Raw genomic sequence first — 17,780 nt, 5'->3', positions numbered from 1 at the left:
ATTTTTTATACCTTTAATACAAATTAATAAGAAAAAAAAATTAAATTGGATAATAATTATTTTTATAATAAATAATAAATACTTTTTAGTTATAAAATATTTTGACTATTTTTATTTTTATTTAACTATATATTTCACTTTAATTATTATTTATTATTAAAATTATCTAAACAAGACATCCAAACAAAGAATTGCACCCAAACATCCCTGAGAACATTTACAGTGATTTGGGGAGCAAATGATGCAATCTCAAAAGTGATAAATGTAGGAAAGGAAAACTACAGATATTTTTATTTCTTAGACATTCAAACAAGCTCTTAGAGATCAAATTGTTACAGTACTCAGCAGAAACATAATGATCTGAACTACTGCATTAAGACCGGAAATTTTTTATTTTTTTTTTAAATAAAAGATGGCCTTGGGCGATTGACAACTCTTTTATTACATCGCTCAAAGATATGAAAGACCATGCAGTCAATGCATAATTCAGAAGAACAAAAATAAAAAACTAAGAAAAATTTCATATCGAATTTGTTTTCTTCATGCCTGTGTCAAAGACTTAGTTGAAGTCTGGCTTCTCTGGGTAAGTACAGCCTGACCTCTGAATTATAACATTTGCTGCATAACAACCAGCTCTCACACACTCCTCTATACTCTTCTCCTGCACCAACTGAGAGAGAAATCCCCCAACAAAAGCGTCTCCTGTATATATACAAAAAACAGAGTGTATAATCAAGTTAAGAAATGGCAATAAAATAATATATAATAACAAATTTCAATCACAGTAATGTATGAGAAGAAGGCACCTGCTCCATTTGTGTCCACCAGCTTCTCCTTTGGTAACAGAATCACTGGGAACAATTTCACCTAAAAATACCATAAAACTTGTCAGTATCATTATGAATACATTTATCAAGGATAATATAAATAGTTGACCTTTCCATCCTCAGCAACAACAACTGGGTCACTGCCCTGAGTGATCACAGTAATCCTCTTGTGGGTTCCTGATGCCTTGGGTAATGCTGAGATCTTCACAGCGATCTCTTCGACATTCTCAGTCTAAACATCAAACGTTCCAGTCAGCATGGAGTATCAGACTAATTAAGCCTAGTAATATCAAAATATGAGGAGAATATTTTACCTCCCAACCACGGACTTTTGAGAAGGTCCTTGCTTCAGTTTCATTGCCAAAAATATAGTCCACATACCTAAGATTAGCAATGACTGTCAGTATATCCACAATGTCTCAACAGCTGACTACTCAAATGGCTGGCTAGAACATTAGAAAGGATGGAGTACTTACGGTAGAGCTTTCTCCTGAGCATCCCGGAAGAACTCACAGATAAACGGGGCAGAAAGGTTCATCGAAAAGACCTATGGAAGAAACAAGAGACCTTTAAGTAAGATAAAGTTCATGAAAAAAATTCTGGGAGTGATAATGAGAACCTATACCTTATTATGGGCAGCAGCATGTTCAGCTACGAGTTGAATAGACTCTGGAGACACCGTTAAGAAAAATCCAGCAATATAGATGTATTTTGCCTTTTCAACTGCCAAGAAGTTTTAAGAACAAAATCAGTTTGAGAACTTGGAATCAACATTTCACGGTACAAATCTTTTACAAGAGCAATCCCAGGAAGTGGTAATGCTAATTACAATTAAGGACTAATTGAAAAGCAATCAAGGTTTTGTGGTTTAAATGGCATGGAAGGAGCTTGCAATTCAGACCAAACAATTACCTAGACTGGGAACTAGTATTTGTCACAATCGAAATGTGGCAGACAAGAAAAAAAGCTATATCATCATGGCAAGATTTTCAATGAAGAAGCTTTCATGTAATTACCAAAGGCTACCATTCTGAGAAACAGCATCAAGGAGTAAAAACACCAAAGTAAAAACTACAGAAACATAAGACAGTGAACAACAGCCTGAAACAGAACAGCTTTTAAATATTACAATCAACAAACTTCAGTTAGACTATTTCCTGACATTGATAACAGAGACAGCTTGAATATTTGGTTAATATATAAACACGTATGGCGCAAATTGACAAAGAAAGTCCTTATTTCTAAGTTCACCAAAATTTATCTAGAACAACTGTCCAACCAACTTTTTTGCCACCACTGAAATAATTAATTAATTAAATTTATTAATTAGTCCAACCCATGACTGGAAAAAATGGTACCCAAGGCCCAGTTTTCTGGTCTCTTCAAATGCTCAGACTTGTAGCAATTGGCTGCTGATAAGTTGGCAATGAGGGACCTGTACATTAGTCAAAGCAAAGGCAGAATTAAAATAAATAATAAACAACGTGCAGAAACAACAAGACTAATATGCGTAGAATATAGAATTAAAACAAACTGACCTTTCACCACCAACAACACAGACAGCACATGTACCTGTTGGGGCTGTCTCATCTTCATAATATTGTACCTGTATAAAGGTCGCTCCTACACTTGTTAAGATGATACATATGCAGAGAGCAGGCAGGGAAAAAATTTAATAATTGCAAACTTACATTAACACCTCCAGCTTTTGAGTTTTTCTTCATTTCCTCTCCAAATTTGTCCTTTCCAATAGAGCCCATATAACTTGTAGCACTGGGATTTTGAAGCATCCACTGGAAGAATACAGGAGACATAATATTCAATGCACATTTCTAAAGACCTTAGACATGGGAAAATAACAGAAGCACAATTAAAATAACGACCTAACCTGTGCTACCCTGATTGTATTTTGAGTTGCTCCTGCACAAGTGATGAAAATGTCATGAATCATTCTTGCAAGAAATCTTCATTGCAGAAATGCTTGAAAAACCATAAATTCTTACCTCCAGCAATGTAATCAACATTGTATTTTGTGGCTAGCTCCTCATACCTAAGATATGGACACAAAGATTTCAATCAGAAGTAAAGAGGCATCATGAAAGCATACGCAAGCATGAATTTGAGATGTTGTCAGGTCAATTGTCCTCATATGAATTTGAGCCAATATTAGAACACACACTCCAATTTTATGTGTTTCACCCAAACAGTAAGATATATTGTATCTATTCTCAGCAATTTGAAAAATTAAGAAAGATTTATGGTCCTTAGTTGCATGCCAAACATCATATTCAAGTAAAATGTAATGCATCTGACATCAAGACAGTAAACTAGACATTACTTTTCAAAATAAACAAAATGAGATAAAGAACAAAAAAACCAACCATAAAATGAACCAAAATATGATTTTGTTTTCTGGTACTAGTGCCCTTTTCAAAGTAAGAATAAGTCATGTGAACATTAATCATCAACTAAGAAAATTACCCTATACACACACACATGAATAATTTTACTAAGTATGCATGTACAAACACATAGAGAGAGGCAGAGAGCTTACATTGGCAAATGCTTTTCCTCCGCAAGAATCGCATTGTTTAGCTTGATATCATACCTGAAGGGGAGGAAATTAATTTAATTAACTTTGATCACAACATAAAAGTTGTAATTGACTAATGTTTCCTCAAAAAAAATAATAATAATAAATAATGGCCAGATTGTTTAGCTCTGAAACAGGAAAGCAATTCAGATAGTTGGGTTTTATAAAGACATGAAAAAAAAAAATTAGATCTATCTAAAATATGGCAATGATGCCAAACAACAAATTGACATGACTGTAGTAAATGTGATGATAATCGATAGATAAATCATACTCAAAAATAGAAGTCAGTAAAGCAAAACAAAATTCCATTAAAAGGCTTTAAGAAATTAATTGTCGGCAAACCTACAGTCCATTATCCGATTGATTAATGACCAGCAAGTTTCAAGAGATAATCCAGATTATTAAATGTAGTCAAAACTAAGCATTTAGATGCCATGTCCAACAGAGAATGAATCCTATACACACCAATACTCAAGAATTAGGAAATAAACACTGAGCATTTAGATCTACAACAGAACAAACATATATCAAAATTATCCAACTCCGAATACAACTAAAGAGAGAAAATGAAGTATAAAAATAAAAAAAGCTAGATCTGGATACCATTCTACATTCCAAGAAAGAAACTTTCACCCATCAGATGGCTCTTCTCCTTATTTTTACTCTAAAAACAACAAATAATACTCAAAAAGAAACAAGCTTTCTACAGTCGTTGTAAAAGACACGCATAAAAAACAAAAATTAAAAAATATTTATAAAAAAAAAGGAAGAAACTTCCATCCATCAGTTGACTCTTCTAAACAAAATTAATCAAAAAAACAGATCTACAAACAAGCTCAATAAGATTCAAACCACAACTGAAAACTCAAAAACCTAGATCTACAAACAAATACTCCTGATAAACCGCATTAATCAAAAGATCTTAAAAGTTCATAACATTGGATCCACGGACAAAAGAAAGGCTACAAACAGAGATCAAGCAAAGAGATCTCCAACCAATGAAATCAAGCAAAGATGAGAGCTATACCTATTGAGAAAATCCTCATCAACGACAGCAGAGATGTCCAGCAGGGGGTTCCCCATGCCGAGGAGGATGCGCTCGTACGCCATTTCGCTTCACCGATCGATGGATCGAGATCGAGAGAGCGAGCGAGCGAGAGAGAGAGAGGAAAAGAGAATGAGAGCGAGCGAGAGAAAACGGGAGAGATGGAGGGGTATTTAAGGAAAAAGTTTGAGGGAGTAGGGGTATTCTGGGAAGAGGAAGTCACTTTCTATAACCTACTTTGTTGTGGGGTTGGTGAGTGGAGATTATTTCATTTTTATAAAATTTTATTAAGTAAATAATTAATTATTATTTTTTAAAATAGTAATATTGATAAATAGTATTATTAATATAAAATATTAATTGATTTAATCTATGTATAAATATTCATTTTTTAAATAGTAATATTGATTTTAGCCCACTAAGATATTATTAGTAAATTTTTCTTAGAGTCATTAAAAACTTGGTTTATTTTTCACTTTAATCACTCGAACTTCGATTTGTATCAATTTTGGTCGTTCAACTTTTAATTTGATTTCATCAAGGGCAAAAATTCAAGGATTTCAACCCATAATTAATTATACTGCTATCAAAAAAATCCAGATTACTCCTCCCCATAAAGCACTATTATAGTTCTATTGGAGATGTCCATGTCGTTTCGAAAAACCACATCATTCATTTAGAGGTGAAATCCGCTTGATTTATTACTTAGTGAAATCAAATTAAAATTGAGTGATCAAATTGATGCAATTAAAGTTCGGTGATCAAATGAAAAATGGCAAAAAGTTTAATACTCTACTAAAAATTTACCCATATTATTGGGTTAGATCTTTATTGTTATTGGATCTCAACCCAACAGATTAACATTTGGATTGGATTCACTAGCACTCAAAACTCCAAACAAAGTGAGTGTGGAGGTGTGATCACTAAGCAAGATATTTATTTATTTTTCATTGATCTATATTTATTTATTTATTTATCATTGAAAAAAAAGGGTGCCAAGGGCTTTGAACACTTAAAAAAACGTTTTTTTACTTATATAAAAACTCAAACTTTTTTTTTTCAGTTTAAAGATAGCAATTTTGGTAAACGTGTCTAATCGTGTCGTGTCAAAATAGTAATGCCAAAATGACAAATACAGACAAGATATGATAATTGATTGTGTCTGACTTCCTTAACATATACACGACCCATGTATGAAGTGTGTAACACGATACGACACACTTAAACCACTTAATCTATAATTGGGTGCGTGTAACATGACACGACTCATTTAACACTCCTATAATTAGATCGCGTAATACTGACATAACCCATTTAACCCGCTTTTTACACGAAAATCCATAAATTGACTATGTCAACAAACTTGAATTAAATCCAAAATATATTAGTTCAAAATCCAACAAACATATACTTAGATATTTAAGTCTAACATACATAACTACGTAAATATCTAAAATTTAATATATATATATATATATATATATATATATATATATATATATATATATATATATATATATATATGGGTTATAATTACTTTTTTTACCTATATATTCGTGCTAATTGTGTATTACACTAGTTGACATGATTATGACACGAAATCGTTTCACATATGTTTAATTGCCTTTCCTCTGCAAGAATTGCTAGGCTGTTATGAAAAACTGGAATGTGCATAAGCCTTGTGGGAGCAAGGACAGGTCTACACACATACATGGAGCCCTGAAACCACTCTGTACACAATCACTACTGCACCCTCCCATAATTATACCCTCAATCGTGATTTAAACTCTCACCACAAAAATTCTAATGGAACCCAAATACCAATGGAATGGACCACTTAGTAGTTAGTTACATAAAAACTCAAACTTGAAATAGTTTACCTAAATGACACTGCAAATTCTTCCACAATTCTAGTGGATATTCTTTTTAATGTTTTTATTGTTTTTACTGTATTAGATATGTTTTACTTGTTAATGAATGTGATTTATTCACGAAGTTTCCAAATTTTAATATTTTCTTTATAATTCAAAGGGAGATTTTCAAAAATAAATATTGTGGTTTTTCAATTTTGAAAAAAAAAAGACAAAAATTTATTTTTTTCATTTTTAAACTATGTGATTTCTGCTAGTAAAAAAAAGAAAAAACCATTAACAATCTTTTAACGGTGTTAATTCACAAAGACAAAATAGTCAATTTATTTAAAAACCGTCTCATTTGACGTAAAAAAAATAAATAATAATCTAAGAATCTCTTGCAAAATTCTAATGAACAAAAAAACTTAAATTCTAAAAAACAAATAAAATCACGTTGAAAATCATGGTTTTTATGCGACATGCATTTTTTTTTTATAATAAATTGATTATTTTACCTCTGTGACTTAATACTGCTGTTAACGGCTTTTCCTTCTTTTGCTAATTAGAGAATCCACATTGTTTAAGAAATGAGAAAAACAACTCACTGTCTCTGTCTCTTTTTTACAAAACTGGAAACACAAAGTTTATTTTTAAAAATTTCCCTAATTCCAAAAGATGAGCCAGAAGTCTTAATTATAGAATAGAATTAAAGAGAAATTTAAACCAGTGAGATATAAACATCATTTAACATGGAAAACAAGTTGAAATAGAAAAATAAACAGTATACAGATATAGAATATGCTTGCTAGATGAAGCACAAGTACCAGAAACATTACAATTTGAAAGAACAAAAGCAAATTAAGACTTGGCTGTAGAGAAGATCAAACAATGTCTAACAAATGGGAAGTGGTTCACCATTCCATTCCTTCAAGCATTCAAAGAGAGGATCACTGAGACCTTGCCATGGCTGATAGTAGTGAACACCTTATCGAATTCTTCACCTGGTGATCGAACTTTCTCTCCGGTTAGAAGACTAGTGACGAGCTCTTCCCTCACAAACCGATACAAAGGATAAGATCGACACTCCTTAATCCCATTGTCAATGGCACGCTACTGTTCTCGAAAAGCGGTCCTAGCTCCTTCCGTCTCCTTTGGCAACACGACCTTTAGCTCATCCTCAACATCGGTGATCTTCCCGAAAGATGGAAGAGTTTACATCTTTCTCTTTGTCGCCATTTTTGAGGGCGTGTTCGACTAGAACTTGCCTTAGTTTTTGCATCAATGGATAAGTATCATTGCAAGGGTCATCGATGTAGGCAAATACGTATTCTCTGTCGACAACTTTTATCAATTCTTTCTCATGAAAATCTCGAGGGATGAAGCTCGCCGTTGGCACCCATGGTCAATACTCTCTTGGCAACTTGGCTCACGGTGTTCTTCACGGTTTGTTTCGTGTTCTTCTCCAAATACCTCAAATCAATAGCTTGGCAAAGAGCAACCAAGAAAGTGGAAGTCATGAGCTTCAAGATCTCAACTGCCTCTGCAGTCTTTCTTGCAGAAATCAAACCCAAAGAATTAACATCTTGGTTGTGTTGCTCCGCACTTTCAACATAACTAGTCACTGGATTTGCGAGATATTGAAGCTCAGAGCAGTACGAAGCCATCGCAATTTTTGCACCTTTAAAGCCATAATCTAAGCTCGGATTTCTTCCACCAGAAAGGTTTGACGGCAAACCATTATTGTAGAAGTCATTGACAAGTTCAGTGATTTGCGCAAACATTAGTTTACCTATCGCAGAAATGGCCAAGCGAGTTGTTGGGAATTCGGATTCCCACTGAAGATCGAGAGAGAAAAATAAAGTAGAAAACAATCACAAGAAAGACAAGATTTACGTGGTTCGGCAAGATTGCCTACGTCCACGGCCGCACTATGGTTTTATTTCAATATCTGAAGCACTCATACATCTTACAAGGGACTGCCTATATATAGAAGAAATCTGAGGTATATCTGGATTAGATCTTTGAGGCATATCTGGATTAGAACTCTGAGGCATATCTGGAAGAGGGTAAATCATATCTGGATCCTAACTCTATCTGGATCCTAAACTTATCTAGATCCTAAACCTATCTGCATACAAATCCTATCTGGGTACAATTTACAAGATTATCAAACTATAATCCTAAACATATACAAATTACCCTTATATCCTACTGCGGGCGTTCTCCCCGCATCTCCAACCTAAACCGATGCTCTCCCGCACCTCCTGGGGTGTCACACAATCAGGCTCCACATACCCAACAATTGAGCAATGTCCATGGAAACACCAATAGGTGTTCCTTGGAAGTTCCCACAGTGAAGAGCCTTGTTCCTTGAAACATCAACCAAGGGGTTGTCACTAACAGAGTTGATCTCCCTCTCAATGGATTTGGTTGCCATACGAATAACTTCGATCTGAGGACCAAGCCATTGAGGGGAACTTCGCAATGCATAGTGATCTTGCTTCGGCTTTTGAAGAGGATCATGCTCATTAATCTTCTTCGTCATTTTCATGTACGAACTTCCATTCAATATGTGTTCCATGATCGCAACGGCTTCAATTTGTCCGGGGTGATGCTTTAGCTTGTGAGTAAGATGATCAGTATACTCCAGCTTTCCATGCATCAGCTGTCGGAAATATCTCCTAGTTAAGATTTTATATTTCATATTTGAACTCGAACATTAATTGTATTACCTCACAAAACACTGCTGAAAGAACCTCAGCTAAGACAACGAGGATGTTAGCATCAAAGAGCACAATTGAAGCTAAACCAGAGCCAACTGCAGTGCCATTGACAAAAGCTAGACCTTCCTTTGGGTTCAAGTCGAAAAAGCCACCAGTAATACCTGCCAACTTGAATGCCTCATCAGCATCAACAATCTTCCCTTCCTGGGTGATGGCCTTGCAGTTGGGACGTCCGATAAGGACACCGGCAATGTAGGACAAAGGTATAATATCACCGGAAGCAGTGATGGTGCCCCGGAGAGGGAGACATGGAGTGATATTGTTGTTAAGAAGGCTAGTCATAGCTTCTAAGATCTCAAAACGAACTCCCGAGTACCCTTGCAAGAGAGAGTTAATCCTAACTAACATTGATGCCCTTGTTACCGAACATGGCAATGTGTTGCTGGATTCCTTCCTGCCGGCGAAGATTTCCAGCATTTAGAAACCCTCGCATAAGTTGAAAAATATATATTCATATGATGATTCTTCTTTCAAAAGTTACAAGTGCGCCATCACACGAGGTGTTAAGAAGCAAACAAGTACAGTGATTTATTAATTACATTGACTTAACGACCCTTAGAGATTTATTAATTTGGTCCGATGCTACATAAAACGAATAGAGTCTTACTATGTATATGCCTAGAAGAAGAAATCTTAAAAATAAAATCGAGTTATTAAAAACCCCATGCTTTACCATGCAACCCTAAAAAGAAAAAAAAACGACATTCTCATAAGGGACCCGTGAATAATGAATGAATATTACTACTATAGTATTTTTTATATAGTACACTATGGGGTCTACCAATTTAACTCTGGATCTCTCCATTCATTATTTTTATAACGTTTTACTACACACATCCCTGGTTATTTTATGACAAAATTATTTGAAATGAGATTATTTTTATTTTTTAAGGCAATAATAATAATTAATAAAAATGAATACCTAATAAGCTCATTTTGAAGTGCACCACCTTGCTTGGTTCTCCTGCGAGAATTAGCACCAAAATCAGTAGTAATACCATAAGTATCAATGCCTTTATTGATGCTCTCCATCACCCAATCTGTAATGATTGCAAATAAACTAACCCCTTTAGTCCCACATCGGCTATGAGATGGACCCATTGTGTGCATATAAGTGGTTTGGTTGTGGGTGGGGCAACCTTCCCTACTAGGCATGTCTTTTGGGGTCCGCTCTCCCCTCCACTTGTGTGCATTACATTTGGTGCTTTCGTTGAGAGTCGATGTGGGCACGACTCGTCAGGTTTGGTCAGGTGCGCTGGCCACAGAGGGTTCTGACCGTGGGAGGGTTCGACGCTGGTGTCGCAGCCGGGTCCGAGTGAAGTGTCGCTGAGTGAAGCTGCACTCGACTCGGCTCCACGACCATAGGGTTGGGGCTACCCCACCCTATAGGTCGGTCTTTTGGGGTCCGCTCTCCCCTCCACTTGTGTGCATTACACAATCACTGCTGGCCTTCACCCTACCCTTTGCCACCTCAGCTAGCTCCACCCTCACCGGAGCCTCCACCTCCACCTCCGCCACCGCCACCGCCACCGCCACCGCCGCCACCTGAGATATCATTAGAGAAACTCCTTGAAGCTCCACTAATGGCTTCCTAAACTCCTCCACCATCTTCTTCACTTCATTAAGGTGACTTTCTTTCAGTCCCTCCCCTGCCACCTTCCACTTCAATGGATCCTTCATGCATAACTCCTCATTCATGCTCATTTTTTCACCATTTATTTCCATAATAACAACAAAGTTCTAGAGAAGAAGAAGAAGTAGTTTTGTTTATGTTTTGTTGTTGATATTGTTGTGTTTTATAGGTGGTGGAGGGGTTGATAGTAGATTATAGGGGAGTTGGGTGGGTCTGAGGGAGAGGAGTTTGTTAAGAGATGATATAAGCCGTTGGATCTCGGATCAAAGGTTAAGATTTGAAGGGAGAGAGAATGACAGGATGGTTGGTGGGAAAAATTCGAAAATGTAGGGCCGTAACATGTTACATGACTATGAGTAGAGGTTGAAACCCTGGCCCGGCCCGCTAAGAGCCTTGCGGTTCATTGACTCATAAAGCAGGTTCATTAACCCGTTAATGCACGATCTGGTTAAAGGTCGTGCACGGGATATCAATGGGACGGGGATTCATAAGGGAATATATTTCCTGGCCTCGACCCTAACTTAGCAAATTCATCCCGACCCCCACCCTTGAATCTGAGTTCAAGAAAAAAGAATTTCTCTATCCTTGATTTTTTTTCATCCATTAAATACATCAAATATATTATCTTTTGATAATATATATTTTATTTAATATAAATATTTCTATCATTATATATATATATAATATTAAAATTATATATTTGGGGATGAGAGAAGGGATTCCCAGCCTCCGACAATATGGATTTACATCCCTGCTTCATCCCCGAACCCATTCCTCATATTTTAGCCCTGGCCCAACCCAAGACCTTTCGGGGCAGAAAATCAAGTTCCCCGTTAGGTTTGGGCCAAATTGACACCTCTAGATCGTGATGATTTCAAACCATGGAATTGTTGGTTCAACCAACAAGATTGAACCAAGAAATAACCCATCGATTCAATTGATGTGTGGAATTGAACCTTTACCCCCAAAATTTAATTGGTGGATATTTATTTATTTATTTGTTTGTTTGTTTTTATTTTATATTTTTTTTTTGGTAATAAAAGAACTGCTATGTGATATTTTGGATGAAATAATTGATGAAACATAATATTTTGGATAATTTTATGAAACTAATATTTTTATCAATATTTTATGGTTGGTTTATGCATATAATTGTTATATGCATACAGTAGAAGTATCAAGGACTAAATAATATTATTTGGTATGTTTATAACCGAATTCTTTATTGATAATGTTATTAAGTTTCTTTTACTGATGATTCATCAACCAGTTTATTGAGAATTTTTGATAAAAAATTGATGTAAAACGAGGAAGAAAGTGATAGGTGGCCTGCTAAAGTTAAATGAGACTCTGCCATCTCAACTTTTTTTTTAATAATTATATATATATATATATATATATATATATGTATGGCGAAACAGTAGAGAAGAAATTAGGGAGAGACAAACACATAATAATGTGGAGAGAGAAAACAACATGGTTATGTACAGTGACCAAACCATTGTACGGAGTCATTGGATGAGATGTGAGAATGTTGGTGTTTTTTTATATTTTTATAAAAAAATCACTGTTTATAATAAAATGTTCACCCAACTTTATTATTCTAATGTGCACCCATGTGACAGCCATTTGATCAAAGAATGAATGATGAACTGCGAATTTTTCGTAGATAATAAATTTATAAATATTTCTAAATTACCAATCCCTCTCTATATATATACATATATTTAGAATGAAATTTTTTTATTATAAAATAGATAAATCACTGTTTAAAAAAAGATAAAATAAATAATAAAAATAAAAATAAAAATAAAGTATACATAACAAATTTATGTAGTTAATATAAGCAGTTGCAAATTATCATTGAGGGAGAGAGAGAATTTCAAAATAGATAAATTATTAGTTACTAAACTGACAATTGACAAACATATATAAAAACATAGAAAAAAAGAACTAAAAAGACCATAGAATAATTACAATAAATAAAAAAAAAACCACAAAATAAAAGAAAGCTAAATCACTTACTCACCATCTCAATTTTCACTACTCACCACACACAGAAAAAGTAATTCTTTGAACTCTTATAAAAAAATTACATTAAAAACATATAACTCTTTCCTTTATCAAGGCGTATAACTCATTCTCCCTAACATTGGTTGAGGTGAGTAGCATGTTCACTTTTATTATAATGGTATTAATACACTTTTACTCTTGAATGGATCTGATTTATTTATTTTCAAAATTTTCTAAAATTTGATGTTTACTTGATCATGAGTCCAAAAAGAGGAGCAGCAACAAGGCCTAGTAGAGAGTTATTAAACCAAAGAGCTATCATAGCTCTAAATATCATTTAGCATGGAAAACAAGTAGAGAAAGAAAAGTAAACAATATACAGATATAGAATATGCTTGCTAGATGAAGCACAAGTACCAGAAACATTACAATTTGAAAGAACAAAAGCAAATTAAGACTTGGCTGTAGAGAAGATCAAACAATGTCTAACAAATGGGAAGTGGTTCACCATTCCATTCCTTCAAGCATTCAAAGAGAGGATCAATGACCTTGCCATGGCTGATAGCAGTGAACACTTTATCAAATTCTTCACCTGGTGATCGAACTTTCTCTCCGGTTAGAAGACTTGTGCCGAGCTCTTCCCTCACAAACCGATACAAAGGATAAGATCGACACTCCTTAATTCTGTTGTCAATGGCACAGTTACCGTTCTCGAAAGCGGTCCTGGCTCCTTCTGTCTCCTTTGGCAACACGGCCTTTAGCTCATCCTCAAATACGGCGATCTTCTGAAAGATGGAAGAGTTTACATCTTTCTCTTTGTCGCCATTTTTGAGGGCGTGTTCGACTAGAACTTGCCTTAGTTTTTGCATCAATGGATAAATATCGCTGCAAGGGTCATCGATGTAGGCAAATACGTATTCTCTGTCGACAACTTTAATCAATTCTTTCTCGCAGAATCTCGAGGGATGAAGCTCGCCGTTGGCACCCATGGTCAATACTCTCTTGGCAACTTGGCTCACAGTGTTCTTCACAGTTTGTTTCAGGTTCTCCTCCAAATGCCTCAAATCAATAGCTTGGCAAAGAGCAACCAAGAAAGTGGAAGTCATGAGCTTCAAGATCTCAACTGCCTCTGCAGTCTTTCTTGCAGAAATCAAACCCAAAGAATTAACATCTTGGTTGTGCTGCTCCGCACTTTCAACATGATTAGTCACTGGATTTGCGAGATATTGAAGCTCAGAGCAGTACGAAGCCATCGCAATTTCTGCACCTTTGAAGCCGTAATCCAAACTTGGATTTCTTCCTCCGGAAAGGTTTGATGGCAAACCATTATTGTAGAAATCATTGACAAGTTCGGAAATTTGCGCGAACATTAGTTTACCAATCGCGGCAATGGCCAAGCGAGCATTGTCCATGGAAACACCAATGGGTGTTCCTTGGAAGTTTCCTCCATGAAGAGCCTTGTTCCTCGCAACATCAATTAAGGGGTTGTCATTAACAGAGTTGATCTCCCTCTCAATGGACTTGGTTGCCATACGAATGACTTCGATTTGGGGACCGAGCCATTGAGGAGAAGTTCGCAATGCATATCGATCTTGCTTCGGCTTTTGAAGAGGGTCTTGTTCATGAATCTTCTTCGCCATCTTCATGTATGAACTTCCATCAAGGATGTGTTCCATAATCGCGGCAGCTTCAATTTGTCCGGGGTGATGCTTTAGCTTGTGAGTAAGATGATCAGTATATTCCGGCTTTCCTTGCATTACCTGTCACATGTTATTTAGATTCGATTCTATATAAAAACTTAAGCTAATAAGATGAAATTCATATTACTTTAATATATCTCCTTGATAAATGCTAGTCTATTTTAGCTACTTATGTTATAAACAAATCCTGCAAATGAAGTTTAAATACCATGCTACCGTATATATTATGTAAATCCAATCCAATCTAACAATTTGAACTAATAGAATGGAAAATTTATATATTTTCTAAATTAATCGATATGAGACTATTAGTTAGTCTAACAGTATAGAATAACAAATTTAAAATTTTTTATGTTACCTCACAAAACACGGCAGAAAGAACCTCAGCTAAGATAGCGAGGATGTTCGCATCAAAGAGGACAATGGAAGCTAAACCAGAGCCAACTGCAGTGCCATTGACAAGAGCTAGACCTTCCTTTGGTTGCAAATCGAAGAAGCCTCCATTAATGCCGGCCAACTTGAATGCCTCTTCGGCATTTACAATCTTGCCTTCCGGAGTGGTGACCTTCGAGTTGGGACGTCCGGTGAGGACACCGGCAATGTAGGACAACGGTACAAGATCACCGGAAGCAGTGATTGTGCCGCGGAGGGGAAGGCATGGTGTCATATTGTTGTTAAGAAGGCTAGTTATAGCTTCTAAAATCTCAAAACGAATTCCAGAGTATCCTTGCAAGAGTGTGTTAATCCTAACTAACATTGCTGCCCTTGTTGCCGAAGATGGCAATGTGTTGCCAGATTCCTTCCCGCCACCGAAGATTCCAGCATTTAGGAATCTACATACATTGAGAAAAATATATTTAAAAAAAATTATACGAGACATGTTATAAATTTTATTAAAAATATAGTTTCATACCTCTACTTGTGGTTTGTTCTTAATTTTTTTTAAAAAAAAAAACAGTTGAGTTTCAATTTTTTTTCTGAAAAAAAGTAAATAAACCGCTTCAATTAAAATAGAAAATAGGTAACAACCAACCCCTACAGTCCACAATGGGAAAGAATTTATTTTTTTTTTTAAATTTGTGATTAATTAATATCAAAGAAGAGGGTAATTAATAATTTTTTTGGAAAGTAAAATCAAATTTTGGATCTAAGATATATAAATTAATTAATTATTTATTTGACTGAGTATGTAAGTAAATATTTAGTAATTTTATATTTAATCAATATGTATTATATTCAATTTCTATCTACTAACTTTAAAAATTCTAATTTAGTAACCTATAAGCTTTAAATATTTTGTCCACTTTATTAAATAATTATAAATTTGTTAAGAATTAAAGATACATATAAATAAACATGTCCACTTTATAAATTAATATAAAATTAAACATATGAAATGAAATCTTGATTGTCAATTTTGTTAGGGACCAATCTTCTAATTAAGAAAATATTAATTAAGACATGTAGTTGGTGTATATGTTTCAACTTTCAACAAGAACCACATGAATAATCCCTTTTTTATTTTATTTTATTATTATTTTCAGAAAAAAAAAATTAAGGTAGATATTTATGGGTGGAAGCAAACTCTCATGACCCATATTATTATGAAACTCACATGCATCATCTTAACATGTGCCTTTCTTATTTATTTATTTATTTATTTACTTTCCTTTCCCTATCCTAAAAGCTAGCTTCGTTCCATTTATAGTAAATATAAGAAAAGCTTTAATCTAAAAATTTTATTAAAAAAATAATTACATTTATTTTAATAAAAACTTGCAATGAGTTGATTATTAATTAATCAAGTCTTCTACCAAACCCATACATATTATAAACAAATAAATAAATATTTAAATAAAATCATAAACTCTCTCTCTATATATATATATATATATACTAGATTACGATGACGTCCGATAATATCTCAATACATATACGTCATTATTTTTTCGTGCGGCTTTGAGGCTTTAATTTTCGAGCCTCCTAAAAAAATAAATGAATATCTTACGTAAGAGACTGCGATGCTTTATAATTAAACTAATAAACTCGTTGATCTTTAATCATAAACATATAATAAATAAAAATAAAAATAATAATTATAATAAAAGAATAATAATTATAGAAAAAATAATAAATAAAAAAACAATTAATATTATATACCTAATAAGCTCCTTTTGAAGAGCACCACCTTGCTTGGTTCTCCTATGAGAAGTAGCACCAAAACCAGTAGTTACACCATAACTATCAGTGCCTTTATTCATACTATCCATCACCCAATCACTACTGGCCTTCACCCTACCCCTTGCCAACTCAGCAAGCTCCACCCTCACCGGAGCCTCCACCGCCGCCGTGGCCACCGCCGCCACTTGAGATATTTTTAGTGAAGCACCTTGAAGCTCCACCAATGGCTTCCTAAAGTCCTCTACCATCTTCTTCACTTCATCAAGGTGGCTTCCTTTTAATCCCTCCCCTGCCACCTTCCACTTCAATGGATCTTTCATGCATAACTCCTCATTCATCCTCATTTTCTCTCCATTCATTTCCATGATAACAATAAAGTTTTAGAAAATAAGAAGAAGAAGAAGAAGAGAAATTAAGGAAGTTTTGTTTATGGTGTGTTGTTGTTGAGTTTTAAAGGAGGAGGAGGGGGGGTTTAAATAGAGGGAAGGGGAGTTGGGTGGGTGAGAGAAGAGGGTTTGTTGAGAGATGATATGAAACGTTGGATCTTGGATCAAGGGTGGAGATTTGGAGAGAGAGGAAGTGATGGGGGTTGTTGGTGGGAAAATGTGGGTAACATGCATGTGTGAGCATGCCATCACCTTAAATTTAGTTGGTGGACTTTTATTTATTTATTTTATTTATTCGTTAATTTATTTATTATATAGTTTTAGAATTGTGTTAGATTTTTTTTTTAGTAGGCAGAAGTATTGCTAAGTGAAACATCTCCGAAGAAGTTATTGACGAAATATATTTGTTCGATTCTTATTAATTGTCACATTTGATAAGGGAGAAATCGGACGCTTCTAAAGTTTAAAAATAAATATTATATTAGATCAATTTTATCTTTTGTTAGAGTTACTTACTCCTATTAATATACATATATTCTAAACTAGAAGAAAGGAGAAATTAAAAAAAAAAATATATATAATTGGTGTTTTTAGAATTTTTAAAAATGACAAATAATTTTAAATAAAAAATTTTACTTTAAGTGACTTATAATTGGATTGGAGGGAGTAATATATAATTTAAATAATTTCATAAAAATTTCAATTAATTAATTTTTTGTTGCCTTTTTAAACTTTATGATATTTTTTGTCGATGGAAGTAATA

At 34.5% G+C, this 17,780-nt stretch overlaps 2 protein-coding genes and 1 pseudogene across 2 annotated transcripts; all 3 read right to left on the bottom strand.

The window, feature by feature from the left end:
- Nucleotides 1-272: 272 nt before the first annotated feature.
- LOC120275994 (adenosine kinase 2-like) lies at nt 273-4,623 on the bottom strand. Its single transcript, XM_039282733.1, has 13 exons — nt 4,451-4,623; nt 3,382-3,435; nt 2,831-2,877; nt 2,716-2,747; nt 2,519-2,620; nt 2,366-2,433; nt 2,186-2,262; nt 1,453-1,550; nt 1,304-1,374; nt 1,142-1,208; nt 937-1,059; nt 807-867; nt 273-702 (listed from the first exon to the last, which is right to left on the bottom strand). The coding sequence occupies exons 1-13, from the start codon at nt 4,531-4,533 to the stop codon at nt 560-562; spliced, it is 1,026 nt and encodes a 341-aa protein (XP_039138667.1). The 5' UTR covers nt 4,534-4,623; the 3' UTR covers nt 273-559.
- Nucleotides 4,624-7,064: 2,441 nt separating this feature from the next.
- On the bottom strand, nt 7,065-10,829 carry LOC120275816 (annotated as a pseudogene).
- Nucleotides 10,830-13,052: 2,223 nt separating this feature from the next.
- On the bottom strand, nt 13,053-17,070 carry LOC120275311 (phenylalanine ammonia-lyase-like). The gene is made up of 3 exons (XM_039281844.1): nt 16,611-17,070; nt 14,809-15,283; nt 13,053-14,510 (listed from the first exon to the last, which is right to left on the bottom strand). Exons 1-3 carry the CDS (start codon nt 16,994-16,996, stop codon nt 13,236-13,238), a joined length of 2,136 nt encoding a protein of 711 aa, XP_039137778.1. The 5' UTR covers nt 16,997-17,070; the 3' UTR covers nt 13,053-13,235.
- Nucleotides 17,071-17,780: the final 710 nt, after the last annotated feature.

This window comes from Dioscorea cayenensis, chromosome 14 (assembly GCF_009730915.1).
Source record: "Dioscorea cayenensis subsp. rotundata cultivar TDr96_F1 chromosome 14, TDr96_F1_v2_PseudoChromosome.rev07_lg8_w22 25.fasta, whole genome shotgun sequence".
In the NCBI taxonomy this organism is placed as follows: Eukaryota; Viridiplantae; Streptophyta; class Magnoliopsida; order Dioscoreales; family Dioscoreaceae; genus Dioscorea; species Dioscorea cayenensis.
The sequence above is the reverse complement of the archived record's forward strand: the minus strand, read 5'-3'. Positions and strand labels throughout refer to the sequence as shown.